The sequence below is a fragment of the Rhinolophus ferrumequinum genome, chromosome X, assembly GCF_004115265.2.
Source record: "Rhinolophus ferrumequinum isolate MPI-CBG mRhiFer1 chromosome X, mRhiFer1_v1.p, whole genome shotgun sequence".
In the NCBI taxonomy this organism is placed as follows: domain Eukaryota; kingdom Metazoa; phylum Chordata; class Mammalia; order Chiroptera; family Rhinolophidae; genus Rhinolophus; species Rhinolophus ferrumequinum.
In genome coordinates, this window is record NC_046284.1 from 25,931,057 (window position 1) to 25,949,201 (window position 18,145).

General features: G+C 50.0%; 1 protein-coding gene across 3 annotated transcripts in view; it reads left to right on the forward strand.

Annotated features, from left to right (window-relative positions):
* Positions 1-18,145, forward strand: part of ELF4 (E74 like ETS transcription factor 4) — a 40,812-nt gene that overhangs the window by 17,910 nt on the left and 4,757 nt on the right. For 2 of the 3 annotated variants that reach the window (XM_033108283.1, XM_033108275.1), the window contains exons 2-8: positions 8,386-8,655; positions 12,837-13,008; positions 13,427-13,519; positions 14,907-15,098; positions 16,043-16,126; positions 16,204-16,396; positions 16,990-17,367. In XM_033108283.1, coding sequence (XP_032964174.1) covers positions 8,584-8,655; positions 12,837-13,008; positions 13,427-13,519; positions 14,907-15,098; positions 16,043-16,126; positions 16,204-16,396; positions 16,990-17,367 — 1,184 coding nt within the window. In that variant the 5' untranslated portion in view covers positions 8,386-8,583. The remainder of the gene's footprint in view (positions 1-8,385; positions 8,656-12,836; positions 13,009-13,426; positions 13,520-14,906; positions 15,099-16,042; positions 16,127-16,203; positions 16,397-16,989; positions 17,368-18,145) is intronic. The other variant, XM_033108290.1, reaches the window with a different exon arrangement.

Genomic DNA, 18,145 nt, shown 5'->3' on the forward strand with positions numbered 1-18,145 from the left:
AGACAGTAGGTAAATAAATGAGAGCAGCTGTGTTCCAATAAAACTTTGTTTGTGGTCACTGAAATTTGAACTTTGTATAGTTCTCATGTGGAACAAAAGATTCTTCTTTTGATTTTCTCCCCCAATCTTTAACAATGTAAAAACTATTATTAGCTCATAGGCCATACAAAAACAGATGACAGGCTGGATTTGACTCCTGGGTCATAGTTTATGATCCCTACTTTAGTCTAAGAAATCAAGCTAAAGTGTTAGGAGGAGGAGGAGGAAAGAAGAATATACCAGGTGGGGAGAAAGCAGGTAAGGCATTTGCTTCAGATCTTGATGCTGTGTGGGAACTGGAGTCGCAGAAATTGGGGAAGGATATATCAGGCCTAGGAGACAGTGTGAATAAAAGCACTGAGGTGGGGAAGTTGCTGCAAAAATTCAGTGTGTTCTGCACATGTGTGGCCTCATTGTTATTTGCTAGCCCTGGGTCTTTGCCTGCTGTTGATGCTCACCAGAGGAAAAGGGTTGGCTTTGTTGACGATGCTGAGAGACAATGAAGAGAGGAGGAAGAAAGATCCCCTGGGAGTCACAGCAACTAGCTGTGTGACCTTGAGCAAGTCACTTCTCCCTCGGGAAGTCAGTGACTGCCGCTGGATGATAAGAGGGATGGATGTGATGATCTTTCAGGTCCCTTCTAACTTTGATATTCTGGGACTGAATCAAGGAGAGGCTTTTAGCAGTGTGGGTGAGAGGGAAGGAGACCCCTGGGAGCTCATGGTGACATCAGAGCTGAAGCTGCCCTCCCTATGTGTCCACGTCCCCCCTCCACCCCACTACAGGCCATCTTTCCACCTCATCTTTCCTTGCACCTTCCCCTCTATGCAGGGAACACTGGATTTCCCTTTGCTTTTGCTGACCTGGGAAGTGGCCAGGGGAGAGGGTGCATTTGGAAGGGCAGCCAGAAGCAAGCAAACAGCCAACCCAGTGTGCCCCGCCCCCACCTGGGGGAGTCCTAGATCTGAGCAAGGAGGTTTTTGCCTTAGTTCCTTTTTTTCTTTTCTTTTTTTTCTTTTTTGCCTTAGTTTCTAGGACACATGCTGGCAGGGGCTTTGACAAAAGACACTGTCCCTTCAGTAAAAATTATCTGACTTAATATACTGTCAGTGCCGAGTCACAGATTTACCCCAGCTTCTAAAAAAACCCACTAATGGATTTAATAAGTCTCTGGTCAGTGTTTGTTTTTGTTTTTTAAAAGATTTTATTGGGGAAGGGGAACAGGACTTTATTGGGGAACAGTGTGTATTTCCAGGACTTTATTGGGGAACAATGCGTCTTTCCCAGGACCCATCAGCTGCAAGTCAAGTTGTTGTCCTTTCAATCTTAGTTGTGGAGGGCGCAGTTCAGCTCCAAGTCCAGTTGCCGTTGTTCAATCTTCGTTTCAGGGGGCGCAGCCCACCATCCCTTGCGGGAGTCGCACCCGGCAACCGTGTGGTTGAGAGTGCACGCTCCAACCAACTGAGCAATCCGGCCGCCTGGGAGCTCAGCGGCAGCTCCTTGTCTTCATTCTAGTTGTGGAGGGCACAGCTCACTGGCCCATGTGGGAATCAAACCGGCAACCCTGTTGCTCAGAGCTCATGCTGTAACCAACTGAGCCATCCATCCGCTTGGTCTGGTCAGTGTTTTTGTTCCCTCCCTCTTTCAACTCCCCACACTCCTATGGAAGCAAGCAGTCCTTCCTGGGGGCGTGGTGGGGTGAGGTGTGTGCCATTTGAAGCCACTTTTCATTCAGCATGTGTGAATTTCTGCCACAGTATTTGTCCAGATTGCCAGCCTCACCAGGCCAGGCCTGCTCCTTTGGCCACTGAAGGCCTGTCAAGGTGTCTGTGTGTGTTTGTGTTTAGAAAATTATTCCCTGGGTCCTCTTTTTTTCCTCCATTAATCCTGGGTTTTTTGAGATAATCCTACCTTCAAAATGCCCAAGCTGAACTCATCTTCTTGCCATATTACCTGCCCTAATCACTTCATATCTCTTAACATTCTTACAGCCAGAGCAGGCTATATATACCTTGGGGTCGCTACAACAACTGTATTACTCCATACTCTGTCATTTTTCTCCTTGGGGGTGGCTCTGGGATTCACTTCCTGGGTTCCAGCTTCCCCACCTGGTCTCCTTTCATCTCTTCCACACATACATCAGACTAAACCAATCTTCCCAAATAACTGCTTGCTTTGTGCCCCTCTCTTAATCAGGAGTCCGCAATAACTCCCAGTTGCTTTCCATATCTTCACATTCCGCTACCTGGTATCTGTCGGGCACATGCACTTATCCAGCTGATCTCCCTGACTCCTCCCCAGCTAGTCCCCTCTCCCCATAGTCAGGCTGGTTTCCTCTCTCTGCCTTAAGTTTTATGGTTGCTGGTTATGTCCCCCCTCCATTTTCATTTCATTGCACCGTCTTCATTTCCCTTTCTTCCGTCCATCTAGGTAAAGATATGCTAACTACTTAATGAGTGATCATGGCCAAAAAGACACAAATCAGACCGGGAAATGGAAAAACATGTTTGGGACATAACAGACAGTTTTCACCTACATTAACTCACTGGCTTGTCACAACCACTCTTTGAGCAAGTGTGGGTATCCCCATTTCACAGAGGAGGAAGGGACTGTCCTGAACCATAAGGCAAAGGTGGACCTTAGGGTTGGAAGGCCTATGCCCTTATGGTCTGCTGGGGCTTCTGGGGTCCCCCCTAGGCTCCAGCTGGCAGCCCACCATACTGGAGTTCAGTAGCTGCCCCAGATTTGTTTTTGCCCCCCTTCCCTGCAGTGTGTTCTCCCACTCATTAGCTTGTCCTTCACTTTCCAGAAGGTCTTACTCAGTGCACCTCTGCCTCCTCCCTTTTCCTGGAGCAATAGAGACAAGGACGTGGTGGCCACAGGCACCTCCAGGGAATGTTCTTTTGGCTTTTTCAGGCAAGGGCCCTGGGAGTCAGGGAAGCTGGGGAAATAGGTTCCCTTTTTCAGTCACCTTCCTCCACCCCTCCTCCCCATTGGGCTTCTGTAGTGCTCTTCTTGACACATAACCACAACCTAAAGGGCTAGGGCGGGGTGAAGGTGGTGAGGACAGAGGACTGGGAGCACTCCTCCAACCACAGCAGCCTGCCCCTCCCTGAGGGGCCCCCAGCCTAGGCAAGGAGCCAGCCCCTTCCAAGCCAACAACTGGAAGCCTCCAGCCCCATCCTATATTCTGGAGCCAATGGGGGGTACTTCCGGGGGTGGGGGGGCTTCATGGGGTCTCCAGCCTCCCTTGCTCTCTGGGAGGCCACCTGAAACTCACCATTTGGATGAGTGCTTTTTAATTTTCAAAGACTTCCTGGTGAGCATCTGCTAAGCCTAGATTACCCTGAGCCCTCACCGGCTTTAAGAATGACAGAAACCACAGACCAGAAAGATGGCTGACTTTTCCAGGGTCACACATCTTGTTGGGATTCAGCCAGGAGAGGGCTTACCTCCTGTTCCCCCAAACTGGACAGCGTATACCACACACCGTGGGTGGGCTGGTGGTTCTCCTGGAGAAAGAGGAGGGGACATCTCTCTACTTGTGGTCTGCTATCTTCTGCAGCCTTAATTGCCCCTCCACTGGGACACTTCAGGGCCTGGGAATGTAGGGACAAGACTGGAGCTAAGAAAGGTCAGGGGCAGCTGGAGAAGAGCTCTGGGCCCGCCTCACCACCAGAGATGTGACAAGCCCTATGCAGGAATCAGGCAGTGACTGAGGGAAACTGGGTTTCTTGTAAATAAGTACAAAAAAACCCCAAACAACACAGCTTGCAAAACCTTTATTTTCCCCCACCCTCTTCCTGATTTCATGTCAAATGGAGGAGGTGGTGGAAAGAAAGGAATAGGGGAGACAAAATAGCTGTGGCTGAGGCCCCTTCACTGGGCATTTGCTCAAGGAGGAGAGTTCAGCTCGTGATCTGAATCAAGGTTGTGTGGGAAACCCATGGATGGGTTACCTCTGCTCCGTCCATGGCTAGAGATTGGATCCCTGACTCTGGCCCTCTGTCTCTTAAAAATACATGCCACCGGCCACTTGGTACAGCATGCAAATTTGCTGCTGGATGACTATTAGCTTGACGAGGGGCTGTTTTTCAGTGGAGGGTACAGCTATTCCTGGGGTAGTTTCCATTTTGTTTGTGGTTGTGGGGGAGGAGTGTTGAGGGAGTGGGAAATGGCATGAAGGAAATTGTCACTTCCTTTCCAGAGAATTCCAGAAAGGTTTCATGGGGGACTGGGTATTTTAGGAGTGAGCTGGCTCAGAGGGGACAAAGAACTGGAGGAGGAGAACTCAGCTTTGTAGCCCAGCTGACCATCTGGCCCCCATGTTTCCTGGTGTGTGTGAAAATGCCATGGGTGTTACTACCAATGCAGGGAGAGCCATTGGCTCAGCTGAACTGGTGTAGATTTAAACTCACTCACGGAGATTGTGGACATGGCTTTCACATAGGAGATGCTTCCTATAGAGGAGGCTCAGGTAGGTGGGTGCTGGACACTGCTTGACGTGTTCCAGTGACAACCCCAGAAAGGGTCTTTACGTCAGAAGGGGGCCCAGCTGTGGTGACGCAGGAGCAGCCCAAACCACTTGTGTTTTGCTAGTTTTGTTTTGAAATGAAGTCAGAACCACAGAGAGCCAGAGGTGTGCATTTGCAGGCGGGGGGATGTAGACGCCCTCGCTTGCTTGCTCCCTCCGGTGGCACACACACACTTGCAAACAGCATCCAGGGGCCATATGCTCTCACAGAGGCTTTGCTTTCAGCCCAAGTAGCACAGGCCCTGGAAGCCAGGGATCCTACAGTAGCCTCGAAGGGAGTCAAGGGGGCGGAGCTCTTGCCACCCTATCAGCGGACTTTGACTAGAGCTGTACAGTGATGAGGTGGGGTGGGGTGAAATTCACCACCTGTTATTAAGGGTTTCCAGGCACCTCAATTCCTTAAGCCAAGTGTCTGAGTGTAGTCCTTAGCCCCCTACTCGCTGGCAAGACAGTGCCTAGGGCTCTGGGCCACGGAATCTGTGCCCCGATATGTCTATAAGGACACTGGGGAGGGGAGCCCCTGGTGTGGGCCTCTCTGATCTACAGCAGGGTGGGCCTTCTGTGGTGACGGCTTCTTTGGTTTCAGGTTCCTGGGAGAGGGAGGTTATTTTGAGGGACTTGGGGAGGTGGTTCACTCCTCTGCCGGGGAGAGTGACTGAACATGCAAATGAGCCTCTCCCCACCTCTCACTTTCAAATCCTCAAACATCTGAAGGGGGAGGGATGAAATTTTCTGGACTGGAAGGTTCCTTGGGGGAGGGGAAGGGAGAGTTTTCTTAGCCTTGGCCAATAGAGTAGGACAAGTGGGACAGCTGCTTCCTCCCCCTACACCCTTTCACCTTAGCTTCAAGCTTCAGCTCTGGCAGAACAAGACACCAGGATCAGCACCAGTGGGTGCTGGGTGCAGCCTCCCAGTACTCACAGTCCTGGGCCAGTGGGACATGCGCCAACCAAGTCTTTAATTTAGAGACTTAGACATGTGGACACTTAAAAAATGCAATTGGATTAGTCTCTTTTATTTCAAACCTCTCCTCGTGTTGATGGCCAAGGGTTCCATGTGATATCGTACAGTATTGCCTCCCCACTACTACCACCTCCCTAGCAGAGTGGACCTTAGGGGGCTCACCTCAGGGACTCATGGGCCACATACATATTCTTCTGCAGACATTCCCTCCCTGGGCAGCATAGAACTTTGAATTTTCAGGGTGGGGGAGCGGTGGTGGCAGCCCACTCCCATCTTCAGTGTAGCCTCTTCTACCTGGCACGAGCTGGGGGTGTGGGGAGGAACCGACAAATGAGCTTCCTATCCTGCTGGCCTGAGCATGGCAGCCCTTTGACACACAAAGGCTCTCATGCACAGGTCCCCACACTTGGGACACATGGGCACACCCTGCACATACGTATATCTATGGTGTGTTTGCACACCCACAGTGTACTCCTCTTGTAAATTACAATGCAAAAATATACAGATGCAACACAGAGTGCACTCATTCCTCTCACTGTCAGATAAGCCAGCCCACACCTAGTATACACATGGATATATTTATTGCCCAGAAAACACGCCTCAGGTACTGACTGACCAGTATCATTCATTCATTCATTATGTGTTCGTTCGTTCTGCACACATGAATTGAGCGCCTGCTACATGCCAAGCACAGGATACCGTTGTCCAATGGGAAAGGTAAGGAAGGTACACAGAAGTTCCACAGGGGGAGTTCACAGGCAGTGAACTCACAAACATGAAATAGTGATCTTTGAAGGGGAAGCCAAAGAGATGAACTAATTTGGAGGGAAGGCCCATGGTGGAATGACCGTGGGGCCGGGGGGGGGGGGGGGGAAGGAGCAGACAGGAGTTTCAGAAATTTCGTGTTTAGACAAAGTAGGATTAGGTGAAAGTGATAGCCGTTCATTTGATTAGTTGAGAATGCTCCCTGGGAGCAGTCTGTGGGAGGGCCTGGAGCTGCAGGAATGCGGGCTTTGGGCACTTTGGCTGAGGGAGACAGACCTTCCAAGCATAAATGGCCCTGGGAGGCTTCTCAGGCCACCACCGGAGCTGGAGATGGGGTCCCGTGCAGTGTCAGGTGGGGTGAGGTACGGTGGAAGGGGTGGAACTCAGGCGAGAACCAAGGACGGAGGATGGAGCACCGTGGTTTCACTGGTGCCTCCTCTCTGTCCTAGCAGCCACCAGTCTCATTCACCCAAAGGGAAACTCAGACCTAACAGGTTGAGTCGAGTGACTTCTCAAACTTTTTTGTTGGGGGTGGATGGAAAGGTGTGGGGGTGATGATGGGGGTGGGGAGAGGGCGGAGCTAGCCCTGTGGGCTAACGGAAAGGAAGTGGGAGAGGCCTGGGTGTCTCCTGTGGGGGAGAGCGGTCATCAGGGAGGTCACCCGTGGTCCTCCTCCCTTCCCTCCCCTTTGCCCCTCTCTGAAGTTCCTCATTTCTTTCCGGGCCAGGAGAAGGTTTTGCCACTCTGGCACTGCCAAAGGAGTGTCAAGGAGGTAGGGGTCAAGTGTGTTGCTCCCACTGTGGTGTGTGGGCCCAGTTCTTCAGGCGCTCATGGTTGAACCAGGCTGCATGTAGACCCATTACACTTACACACACACACGCAATACCACTGAAAAACAGAAGCATAAGTGCCAAAGATCTGGCAGCTGGAAATGAAGAAGCCCAATTGTTCAGGGCTGGAGGAGCTAGCAGGCTGGCAGGAGGGACGTGGGAGCAGGAGCTAGGCTCTAGGAGGCAAGCATGGGTGTGACCACAGCCACAGCACGTATAAGAGTAGCAAGCACAGGAAACAATTGGAGGCCCAGGAGCCCTGTGAATGCCTGAGGTGCAGACTGTGAGCATGAGAAGCATTCAGGGAGAGGAGAGACATGTGGGCTACAGCAGACAGATTTCCTGGAAAAGGGGGGAGGGGGCGCTGATCGGGCCCTGGAGCATGGGGAAGGTTCCTTGGGCCCCTCTCTCAGCCCGGGCTCTTCTCACAAGTTCCCAGGGTGACAGTTCAGTCTTGAAACTGAAAGCAAAGCTGAACCAAGAACACAAACCCACAAGGAGCACAGAGGCCAGTCTCTGGCTGGCAGAGGTGGTGGCGGGGTGATGAGTGTGCAGAGCATGTGGCCCACCTGTCCCTGTGTCTCCAGGCTCTCTGTAGGCGTGGCCACGTCTGAGAGCCCCATCCGCACAAGTCGGCTCAGGCTGACAACGCAAGCCTCACAAGACATTTCTTCCACTGTAGACCCTGCCTTCAGAGCTCAGTGGCCCCCACTCTCAAGGTAAACTGAGCCAAGCAGAGTATGGAGAAGCACACTGTACACCCGTGTGTCCCTCCCACACCCCAGCACAAGATTCTTTCCCTAGCCAGGGGAATTTTAGGGCTTTTTCATGCTATTGCCCCATTCATGAGGCCCTGACTTCCCTTGCGGCCACACCCTGGGGACTAATGTTCAGGGTAGAGAGAGACCGAAGTCCCTCTATCTTGTCGCTTTCTCCAGAGGAGTGGGGGAGGGAAGAGAGGGAGGCTGTGTATGTTCATGGCCAGCTCAGGTACAAATGCTGGTGACAGACTGGCATTGAGGCTTGGCCACTTCCCACTGGAGGTGACTCAGATAACTTCCTCTTTTTCCTTCTTTCTTTTACCTGTCTTCTTTCTTCTCCTTCCACCTTCTCCCATTGCCCTCTCCTTTCAGCCGTCCCTTTTCTGGCAGTGTACCCTGGCATGGCAGGGTCCCTCTGGTTCGCCAGTTTTCTTGGGAACAGAGGTCGAGGGAGGTGACTTACTCACTGCTCCCATCTTTCCCTTCTCTCTAGGTTGCTCCTGCGGTTAGCCCAGCCCAGCATGCAGCCTTGAACCTGGCTTAGGCCACCACCTACTCCAGCTCCCTATTCTACTGTGGCTCAGGGTGTAGGCTCTAAGCTTCAAGATACCTGAGCAACATCTTTTCATCAGGAAAACCCTGCAGCTCCAGAGGGCCCTGCGAGTCCTGCTGTCAGCTCTGAGAAGACAGCATGGCTATTACCCTGCAGCCCAGTGACCTGATCTTTGAGTTTGCAAGCAACGGGATGGATGACATACACCAGGTATGGCCCCAGAGAACAGAGCCCAGTCAGCCAGCACAGATGATCAGATAGACACAGACAGGCAGGCAGAGAGCCAGTGAGCCAGCCGGCTGGCCGGCTAGCTGGTCAGCAAATACTGATCAAACACCTCCTAGGTTCAGGGCCACTGGGCCTGCTTGCCAGCCAGACTGTGTGCCAGCTAGTCACTCATGCGGCCAGTCAGTAACCATCAGGCAGTCATTTAGTGAGCCAGTTGCCCACATGCAATTATAGGGCACGTACAGTCACCAAGTTAGCCAATCAGCTGCTAAGTATACCGGCTGAGCTGTCAGCCAGTCAGCAACGTGGCTGACTGCACAGGTGTGTCCTAACTTTCCTGTGCATTTTTGGCTATTTCCTTTCACCCCGAGTGTCACAGTGAGAAACTGCTGGGACAACCACATAGCAAGAGTGAACACTGACAGCTGGAATCGCAGGATAGAGTCCAACCCCCGACACCTTCAGATTCATGTCTCTACCCTGGATGATGAACCTTTCCATAACCGTCTTTTTAGCCTCGATCTGAGATTCAGGATAAACTGGAAGTGGGGTCTTCTGGTGGGAGAAAGTTGGAAAATAGGACAGATTTTCAGCACTCAGGTGCCCGCCGCTTCATACCTTGCCCTGCACTGGGGCTAAGAGAGCACGTTTTTTTGTGCACTTATCTGTACCCATCAGACGGTGTCCTGGCACACTCATCGCCACCCTCCACTCCCCTCTGTCCACAAACTGGAAAAGAGGGGCCAGGTACGATAGAAGGAACGAAAGATCAGGAGTCAAGAGTCCTGGGTTCTGATCCCAGTTTGGCCACAGTGTTACCTAGTCAAGCCCTGTCCCCTACCCTATCTGGATGCCATCTCCCCATCTTCAGCAAGAGGAGATCCAGCTGGATTATGTGTAAGGGCACTTCAGCCTAATTCTAAAACTCTCTACCCTAAATCCTCTGGAGGGCAGAAAACTTTGTCCAATCTCTAGTGGCCTATGAAAGGCTGCCCCCTAGTGGGCTTTGAGTACATTGTACTTTCTGTCCTGGGTCTTACCTAAAGTTGCTTGCTCAGTTTAATTGAACACCTCTGAGGTGCCTCGCCTCGTGGAAAGCATTATGGGAGGAGAAAGGGGGAAAAAAATCTAACCTTATGTAGATTCTCACTGCTTCTAGTCATTTTCTACTTGTTTCTAGTTCACTCAGCAACTGTTGCTGTTCTTCATAAAGGCTGTTCACAGAAGCTTCCAACCCCATACCTCCCAACCACACACGTGCTCCTCCACCCTTAGCAGACAGCCTCTCCTCCAATCCACAGAGAAGCTCAAAATCAAGGATGCCCTCACTTTCCCTCCCTCCTCCCTTTTATTGATAACATCACTGTTCTTATTTCCTTTCCACTGGCTTGGGAGAAAGAAGTGTCCCTCCTCCTTCCAAGGGTAACTCCTGCCCCCATACCTCATTTCTTCTTTCCTGTCTCCTTCAAGACCTCAAGCCATCGATCACCTCCTCTCTTTTATATCTTTCAGACATCCCAGATGTTTTTCCTCAAGCAAGAACATCTTTGGGTCTCCCCAACCCTAAAAGAAAACCTTCCCTCTCTTCCGCCCAGCTCCTTCAAAATACCACCTTCTTAGCACCTTTCTTCTCCCCAGCGTAGTCTCCACCCTCTGTGTTTACTTTCTCACTTCCCTTCTATCACTCTTTTTAGAAAACAATTTTTATTGCAAAATGTATCATGAATGCAAAAGAATGTATAAATCACATATATGTGCATACATGCACACACACACACACATACACACACAGAGGGTGCCACAAATATATACACATTTTAAGAAAGGAAAACTGTATTAAAATTGTAATATTCAATATATACCAATAACAAGATGAATACAAGTCACATTTGACTTCTGCAATTACAAGAGGTGCATCAGCATCCAGATACTTCTGATTTTGGCGAACTACTGCTTGAGCGGCAACGTTGACCAAAGTGTCCATTTTATACATTTTTGGCACCCTTGGCATATATATTTAAAGAATAACTATAAAATGAACACCCATGAACTCAACACCCAGGTTAAGAAATAAAATGTTACTAGTCTCCTAAAAGCTCCTGGTACCTAAAACAATGAAAACCTACTCTATGCTGGGCCTTGTTTTAAATGCTTTATATGTATTGATCCGTTTGAACAACCTATGGGGACCATAATATGATTACCCCAGTTTTATAAATGAGGAAACCAATCCACAGAAAGGTCAGGTAACTTGCCTAAGATCACACTGCCAGTAAGTTGCAGAGGTTGGTTTCAAACCCATGCAATCTGGCTCTAGACCAGCACAATCCGATAGAATATTCTGAGATGCTAGAAGTATTCCATATTTGTGCTATCCAGTCTGGGGCCACTAGTCTCATGTGGCTATGGAGCACTTGAACTATGGCTAGTACAACTGAAGAACTAATTTTTAATCTTGAAAAACTTGGCATTTATGTTAAGTAGTTACTTATGGTTAGTGGCTACCATATTGGAGAGACAGCTCTTAACTTTATGGCTTTAATCACTACACCCAACTGCCTGCCTCCATCTGTCCTCTCTGCAATCCATTGTAATGTGCCTTGGGACCCCAGCACTCCCCTGAAACTTCTCTGGCCAGGGTGACTGCCCAGTGGCCAAACCCAAAGGCGTTTTATCAATTTTTATTCTTCTGGATCCTTCAGGAACATTAGGCAGAATTAAGCATTCTCATTCTTTTTCCATGAAGAAATTATTAACAGTCTCATGAAAGAAAATTTGGAAAATACAGGAAAGTAGAAAGAAAGGGGGGGGAAAAAACATCCAAACTCCCACAAGCAAAATATAATTATTATGAACATTCTGGTATATTTCCTTTGATATATAATTAAAAAAAAAACAGTTGCAGTCACACTCCTTCTTTATTTAGCTTTGTTTGATTGTAGAACAATATGTCCTTCAGGGGTTGAATTCTCATCCTGATAATTTCATCCACTCCAATGGATTTAGCAACCACCCTTCTGAGCTTTGGACACATATTTTGACTCCCTGAGAGGTATCTCCATTTTAAATATCTCTAAGGTACCTCAAACTCACCATATCCAGACACTACCCCCCTTACCTTTCTCCAAAAACCTGTTTCTCCTCCTCCTGGGTTACCCCTTAGCATGAGCAGTGTCCCCCATACACCCATTGAATCAAGCTGTAAATTGGAACCTTTCTACTTCTATAATGCTTCTGTTTTTCCATCTTCATTGCCACAGACTGAGCCCTAAGATGTCCACAATCTGATCCCCTAACCCTGGGTCCCTGACCCTGACTGAGTCCCTCACCCGGCTATAGATTGAGCCCCTTGACCTTGCCATTGACCAATCCTTTCCCACTGGCCTCAAAATGAGCCTAACCCTTCTCATAGACTGAGTACCACCCTGGCCATGGATTAACCCGTAACTACAACCAATTAAAACGGCCTGTCTTTCGTTGAGTGCAGGTGGTGCAGAGTTAACCCATCTCTATTAATTAAGAATTTGGGGATAAGGGAGAAGGTGAGGGGATTAGAAAGCACAGTCAGTAACCACAAGATTGCCATGAGGATACAAAAGTCAATTTGGGGAACGCAATCAATAATATTGTAAAGATTTTGTAGGGTATCCGATGGACACTTGTCTCATTAGGGAGAACACCTCAGGGATGGTGTAGATGCCTGATCATTGCACTGTACCCCTGAAGCTGAATAATAATGAATGTCAACTACAATTTTACGTGTCTGTGTGTGTGTGTGTGTGTGTGTGTGTGTGTGTGTGTGTTTATATATATAGTTACAAGAAGCGGAGTACAGCATTAGGAATACAGTGGAAATGTAATGGCTGTTTGCAATGTCAGAGGGGTGGTGGATGGGGGAGGGGGGTTATCACTTTGTGAGGGATATAAATGATAAATGTCTAACTATTACATTGTTTTGTACACATGAAACTAATAAAAAAAAGAAAGGAATTCACTGAAAACATCACCTACTGAGGTTGGACCTAGAATAATGTCATCCCATACAAAGGACAGCCTCTGAGGGCTCTAAGAATTAGGAAGGGCAATAAGTGCCAGATTCTGGTAGTGAGGGCTTCCTGAAAGAGGCGGGTGGGTCTTAAACCAGATCCCTCTCTTCTCCACAGCTGGAAGACCCCTCAGTGTTCCCAGCTGTGATTGTGGAGCAGGTACCCTACCCCGAATTACTGCATCTGTACTCAGGACTGGAGCTGGACGACGTTCACAATGGCATCATAACGGACCGGACCTTGTGCATGACGCAGGATCAGATCCTAGAGGGTAGTTTTTTGCTGGCAGGTCTGTCCCCTTCTTGGGCAAGGAAGGTGTAGAGGACAAAGGGGTTCTGTCTTCAGGGAACAGTAACATACAATGGCTCCTAGTGACACAGGCAGCAAGGGCAAGGCCCCCAACAGTTGGAAATTAGATGGGGTGGTTAGGGCAAGCAAAAGGTAGTACCACTTCATAGAGCAGGAAGCCATCTAAATGGATTAATGATCTTTCTAGATGGAGGGGGACAATGAGGAGTGGAGATAGCTGGAGTGAATGTAGAGTAAAGGTGGACGATTAGGGTGGGAGGTGGTGTGCTGCTCCCTTCCCAGCGGTCCATTGGCTCCTTAGCGTCATTCTCTGGGCTGGCCCTACTTATGGCTGTACCCCCTGCCCTGTGCCCTAAGAGAACTTTTCTTCTCCCCCCTACCATGGAACCTGGAACCAGATGAAAATGATGCAACCTCACAAACTATGTCAACCACTGAAGTCTTGCTCAATGTAGAGTCTCCCAACAACATCCTGGATGAGAAGCAAATCTGTAAGTTTGAATTCCGGTGCCTTAACTCAAGGCAATACAAAATGCCATTTAAAAAGATTGAATCCGTGTATTGGATTCTCAGGCACATGTGCATGTAGGCATATGTACCCACACCCACTGATATACACGTAAATGTGCTCTTGAGCTGTGACTGGAATGGGAGGGGGCCAGAGGGCACCACAGCGGAGGAAAAGGTGGCCAGGGTGATTTTTTCCCCAAATTTTTAAATTATGGGAAAATACACATAAAATTGACCACCTTAACCATTTTTCAGTGTACAGCTCAGCAGTATTAAGTTCATGTGTATTGTTGTGCAGCCATTATCACCATCCATCTCCAGAATTCTTTTCATCTTGCAACACTGAAACTTTTTTACCTATTAAATGATTCCCCATTTTGCCCTCCCCTCAATCTCTGGCATTCACCATTCTTTCTGTCTCCATGACTATGACTACTCTAGGTTCCTCGTATAAGTGGAATCATACAGTATTTGTCTTCTGGAGACTGGCTTACTTGACTGAGCATAATGTCCTCCTCGTCTGTCCATGTTGTAGCACTTGTCAGAGTTTCCTTCCTTTTTAAGGTTGAATACTATTGGCCAGGGTGCCTTCAGGCTGCTCCGCTCCCTTACCAGGCTCCCAGGAGGGCTATGCAGGGTGTGGCTTATTTTAAAGTGTACCAGGCTTGGAACCTCCTCATCCCTTCTCTGTTCTTGGAGGTTGGCCCTCCCTCCACAGAAGGCCCCCAAGGCAGGCTCTTCCCCCAGGGCCCCCTCAAACATTTGCCCTGACTCCACAGGAGGATCCCTGGCCCTAACTGCCCCTTTCCAAGGGGGAGCTGGGATACAGTGCGGGAAAGAAAGTCCTGAAGCTGCAAGTTAAGAGTCTTAGCATTTCTAATACCGACTCTGTCACTAATACTCATTTAGGATTCAACAGATATTTACTGAGTGCCTACATTTACCAGGTACCAACTTGCTGCGTGACTTTGGGCATAGGCCCTGCCATCTTTAGGTCTCAGTTTCCTCATCAGGAAAGCAGAAAATTGGGCTAAATGATGTCTAAGGCCCCTTCCAGTTGTAAAAATGAGTGAATGACTAAATCAAGGTGGTCCTTTACCCTGGGTGTCGCCTGGAACTTCCCCACCACCAGCAGTGGGCTCGAAATGTGACAGCTGTGATTGGGGCCAGCTCATGCCCACCACAGCTCTGCAGATGTTTCTTTTCATGGTGTGAGACACTTGAGACATTTTCAGGTGTATCCTGTTTCTAGGGCTGAGGGGAATGGCACCCCCACCCTCCTCAGGAGCCCCCCATTCTCTCAAGCTCTGTAGACCACACTCCCACCCTGCACTGGGCCCCAGCCACCTCAGGCCTTTCTTCTTGCAGTTAGCACCTCTGAAATGCTTCCAGACTCAGACCCTGCTGCAGCCATCACTCTGCCCAACTACCTGTTTACTGTCTCTGAGCCCAATGCCCTGAACCGGGCTGGTGACACTTGTGACCAGGAGGGGCATTCTCTGGAGGAGAAGGTCCCCAGAGAAGAAAGTGCCAAGAACACTGGAAAATCAAAGAAGAGAAGTAAGCGGGAGGAAGGGAGAGAGGGAAGGAGGGAGGGAGGGAGGGAGAGAGGGAAGGAGGGAGGGAGGGAGAGAGGGAAGAAGGGAGGGAGGGAGAGAGACTGTATGTACGTGTGTATATGTCTTCAAGGGGGTGGGTGGTAGGAGAGGGGTGGTCAGGGAGGCCATAGGGGTAAGTGGGTGGAGGCTCACAGATAGATTAAGAGGACAGCTCTCTGGTATGGCAGGAATGGATGAAAAGGCCTTTCTTTGGTTAAACCTGGCCTCATCAGTTGGCCTGCCCAAAACTTGACATTTCCCAGGCCACTCCTGTCTGCTCAGCATAAATGTAAACTCTTCCAGAAGTGCCAGTGACCCCAATGGGTTGAATCCAAAGCTGGGTGTTTAGACACCAGGCTTGGCCCCCTGGCCAGTCACTGGCCCCCTGGGGGCCTCTGCTGTGTGCTTTGTGCGCTTATCTTCCTTCTGGGAGCTCATGGAGCTGAGGCCATATATGGAAGAGGACTTTGGGCTTTCCCAAGCCCCACTGTTATTGATTTACTTGGGTGATGGCTGGTTGATACTGCCTTGTCAGCATGGCAACCAAAACCTCAGTGGCACACTTCAGACACACCTTTAGGCTGCCTTTTCATTTAAAAAGTTAAGCTAGGTGGGTTCTGTTCTTCTAAGGGTGACTCATGTGCAAGCACTACATTGCCCCACGTTGTAGCGGTATTCTGGTCCACCTTTGGGGCCTGAAAATGAGGGTGAGCCATTGGGCACGTGCACATAGCTGAGGGAGGTGACCATGGAGAGTGATCCTGGGCCTCCAGCCATGGTGACTTGGCTCTTCATTGTCTTCGTTGTCAGTCAACTTGATAAGCTCCAGGCCCTCCCTCTTGGGAGCCGGCCCTGGAATGCTTGCCATGGTCTCAGCCTCATCCTGCTCTCACCTTCTCCTCACAGTCAGGAAGACAAAGGGTAACCGCAGTACCTCACCTGTCACTGACCCCAGCATCCCCATACGGAAGAAATCTAAGGATGGCAAAGGTATGGCTGGGAGTCAGGTGAGGTGGGAAGGAAGCCAGGGTGCTTGAACTGCCCCATCACCACCTGCCCCTCTGCAGGCAGCACCATCTATCTGTGGGAGTTCCTCCTGGCGCTTCTGCAAGACAGGAACACCTGCCCCAAGTACATCAAGTGGACCCAGCGAGAGAAAGGCATCTTCAAGCTGGTGGATTCCAAAGCTGTGTCCAAGCTATGGGGAAAACAGAAAAACAAGCCTGACATGAACTATGAGACAATGGGGCGGGCACTCAGGTAGGAGTTGGTGGGGCGTCCTTGCCCTGGGGGAATCACTAAGGTCTTCCTTATGTGTGCAAGGCCTTCCCACTTCAGGGTCTCCTAACATTCTCATTTGCTTGCCCCTAAGCCCATTCCCCAGGCCCCCTCTGGGAGAAACAATCCCCTCCCTCCTGCAGCTCTGTCTTGGCTTTTTCCCCCTTTGATAGGAGAAGAGTATTTTAGGGCCTTCCATCCCCAAGAACAGCTTCCTTTACATTCTTCAAGCCAGAGACCTAGGGAGGTGGGCCAGAGTTATCCACAGTTGGTCTCTCAGCCTGGAGGACTGCTGAATCCCCCATCATTCATCCATCCCTTCCCATCCTTCACTCACCCCCTCCTCTGCCTCAAAGCAGAGTGGGGACTGGCATTTGAAACTCCTTTTCATGGACCCTTTGCATCCTCAAGGGTAGATATCAGAAATTTCTTAAAAGCCTTTCAAGTCCAAGAAACTCTTGCCCTTGCCCTTGCCCTTGGGCTTCCGTCTGGCTCCTGGCCAGCCTCCACCTCATGCTTGCTCTGCCCTGGAGGGCAGTGTGTCCCTGACTAACTTCCCACCCCTTGTACCCCAGATATTACTACCAAAGGGGCATTCTTGCCAAAGTGGAAGGACAGAGGCTGGTGTACCAGTTTAAGGAGATGCCCAAGGACCTAGTGGTGATTGAAGATGAGGAGGAGAGAAATGAAGTCACAGAGTCATCCCCTCAGGCCTCCACTGCCTCCACCTCCTCTACCAGCACTGCTCGGCGAGCCAGCTCCAGGGTCTCATCCAGGCCCGCCCCCCAGGGCAAGGGCAGCCCTCCCTGGGAAAAGCCGAGGGTTCAGCACATTGGTCTACAGCCATCTGCGAGTCTGGAATTAGGACTGTCTCTAGATGAGGAGATCCCTACTACCTCCACCGTGCTTGTCTCTCCACCAGAGGGCCAGGCCAAACTCACCAAAGCTGTGAGGTAAGGGCACCCGAGCTGTTACGAGTCTTCCCATAGTACCTCAGGTTGGAGGGCAGTTTTCAACTTCTTGCGAAGCTCTTGTGTGTGTCTAGTCTTATGGGATCCTCACAGAATCCCTGGGAAGCCAGCGGGGCATTAGTTAATAGAGGTAAAGCAGCTTGCCTGAGGTCATACACCAAAGTAATGGTAAAGCCAGCACTTGACCTGGGGGACTTCTGCTGCCAGCTGGGGCTGTTACCCCAGAATGCTCCACAAGCAGCCATCAGGGGCCTCCACATCTGGGCCCTTCCCCCAAGCCTCCCCCACTCCAGAAAAGAAGCAACAGAATGTTACAGAGAGGCCCACTCTGCTTTCCTCAGGCCCTCCACGCCCACCCAGAAAACTCTTGATACTTCTTGTCCACACTAAGTGCTTCTAATTTTCCCTGAAGAGGTTGGGCTTTGTCTGGGTTGTGTGTATGTAGTAGCTCTCACTACCCTGGCATGGGTTGCTGAGATGCTCTTCTAAGGAGGGAAGGCAGCAGGGTGAAGTGGTGAGGAACATGAGCTCTGGAGTCAGAAAGCCTACAGGTGAGTCCCTGCTACTAGCTGTGTGGTCTAGGGCAAGCGACATAACCTCTCTGTGCCTCAGTTTCCTCAAGTTGTAAAATCAGATTATTAATCTAATACAACTCATGGGCTGTTTTGAAGATTGAGGGAACTACCACGTGTCAACCATTTTGAGTGTCCCTGAACTAAGTATTCAATAAATGTTAGCTGAAACAGTAACTAAGAAACAA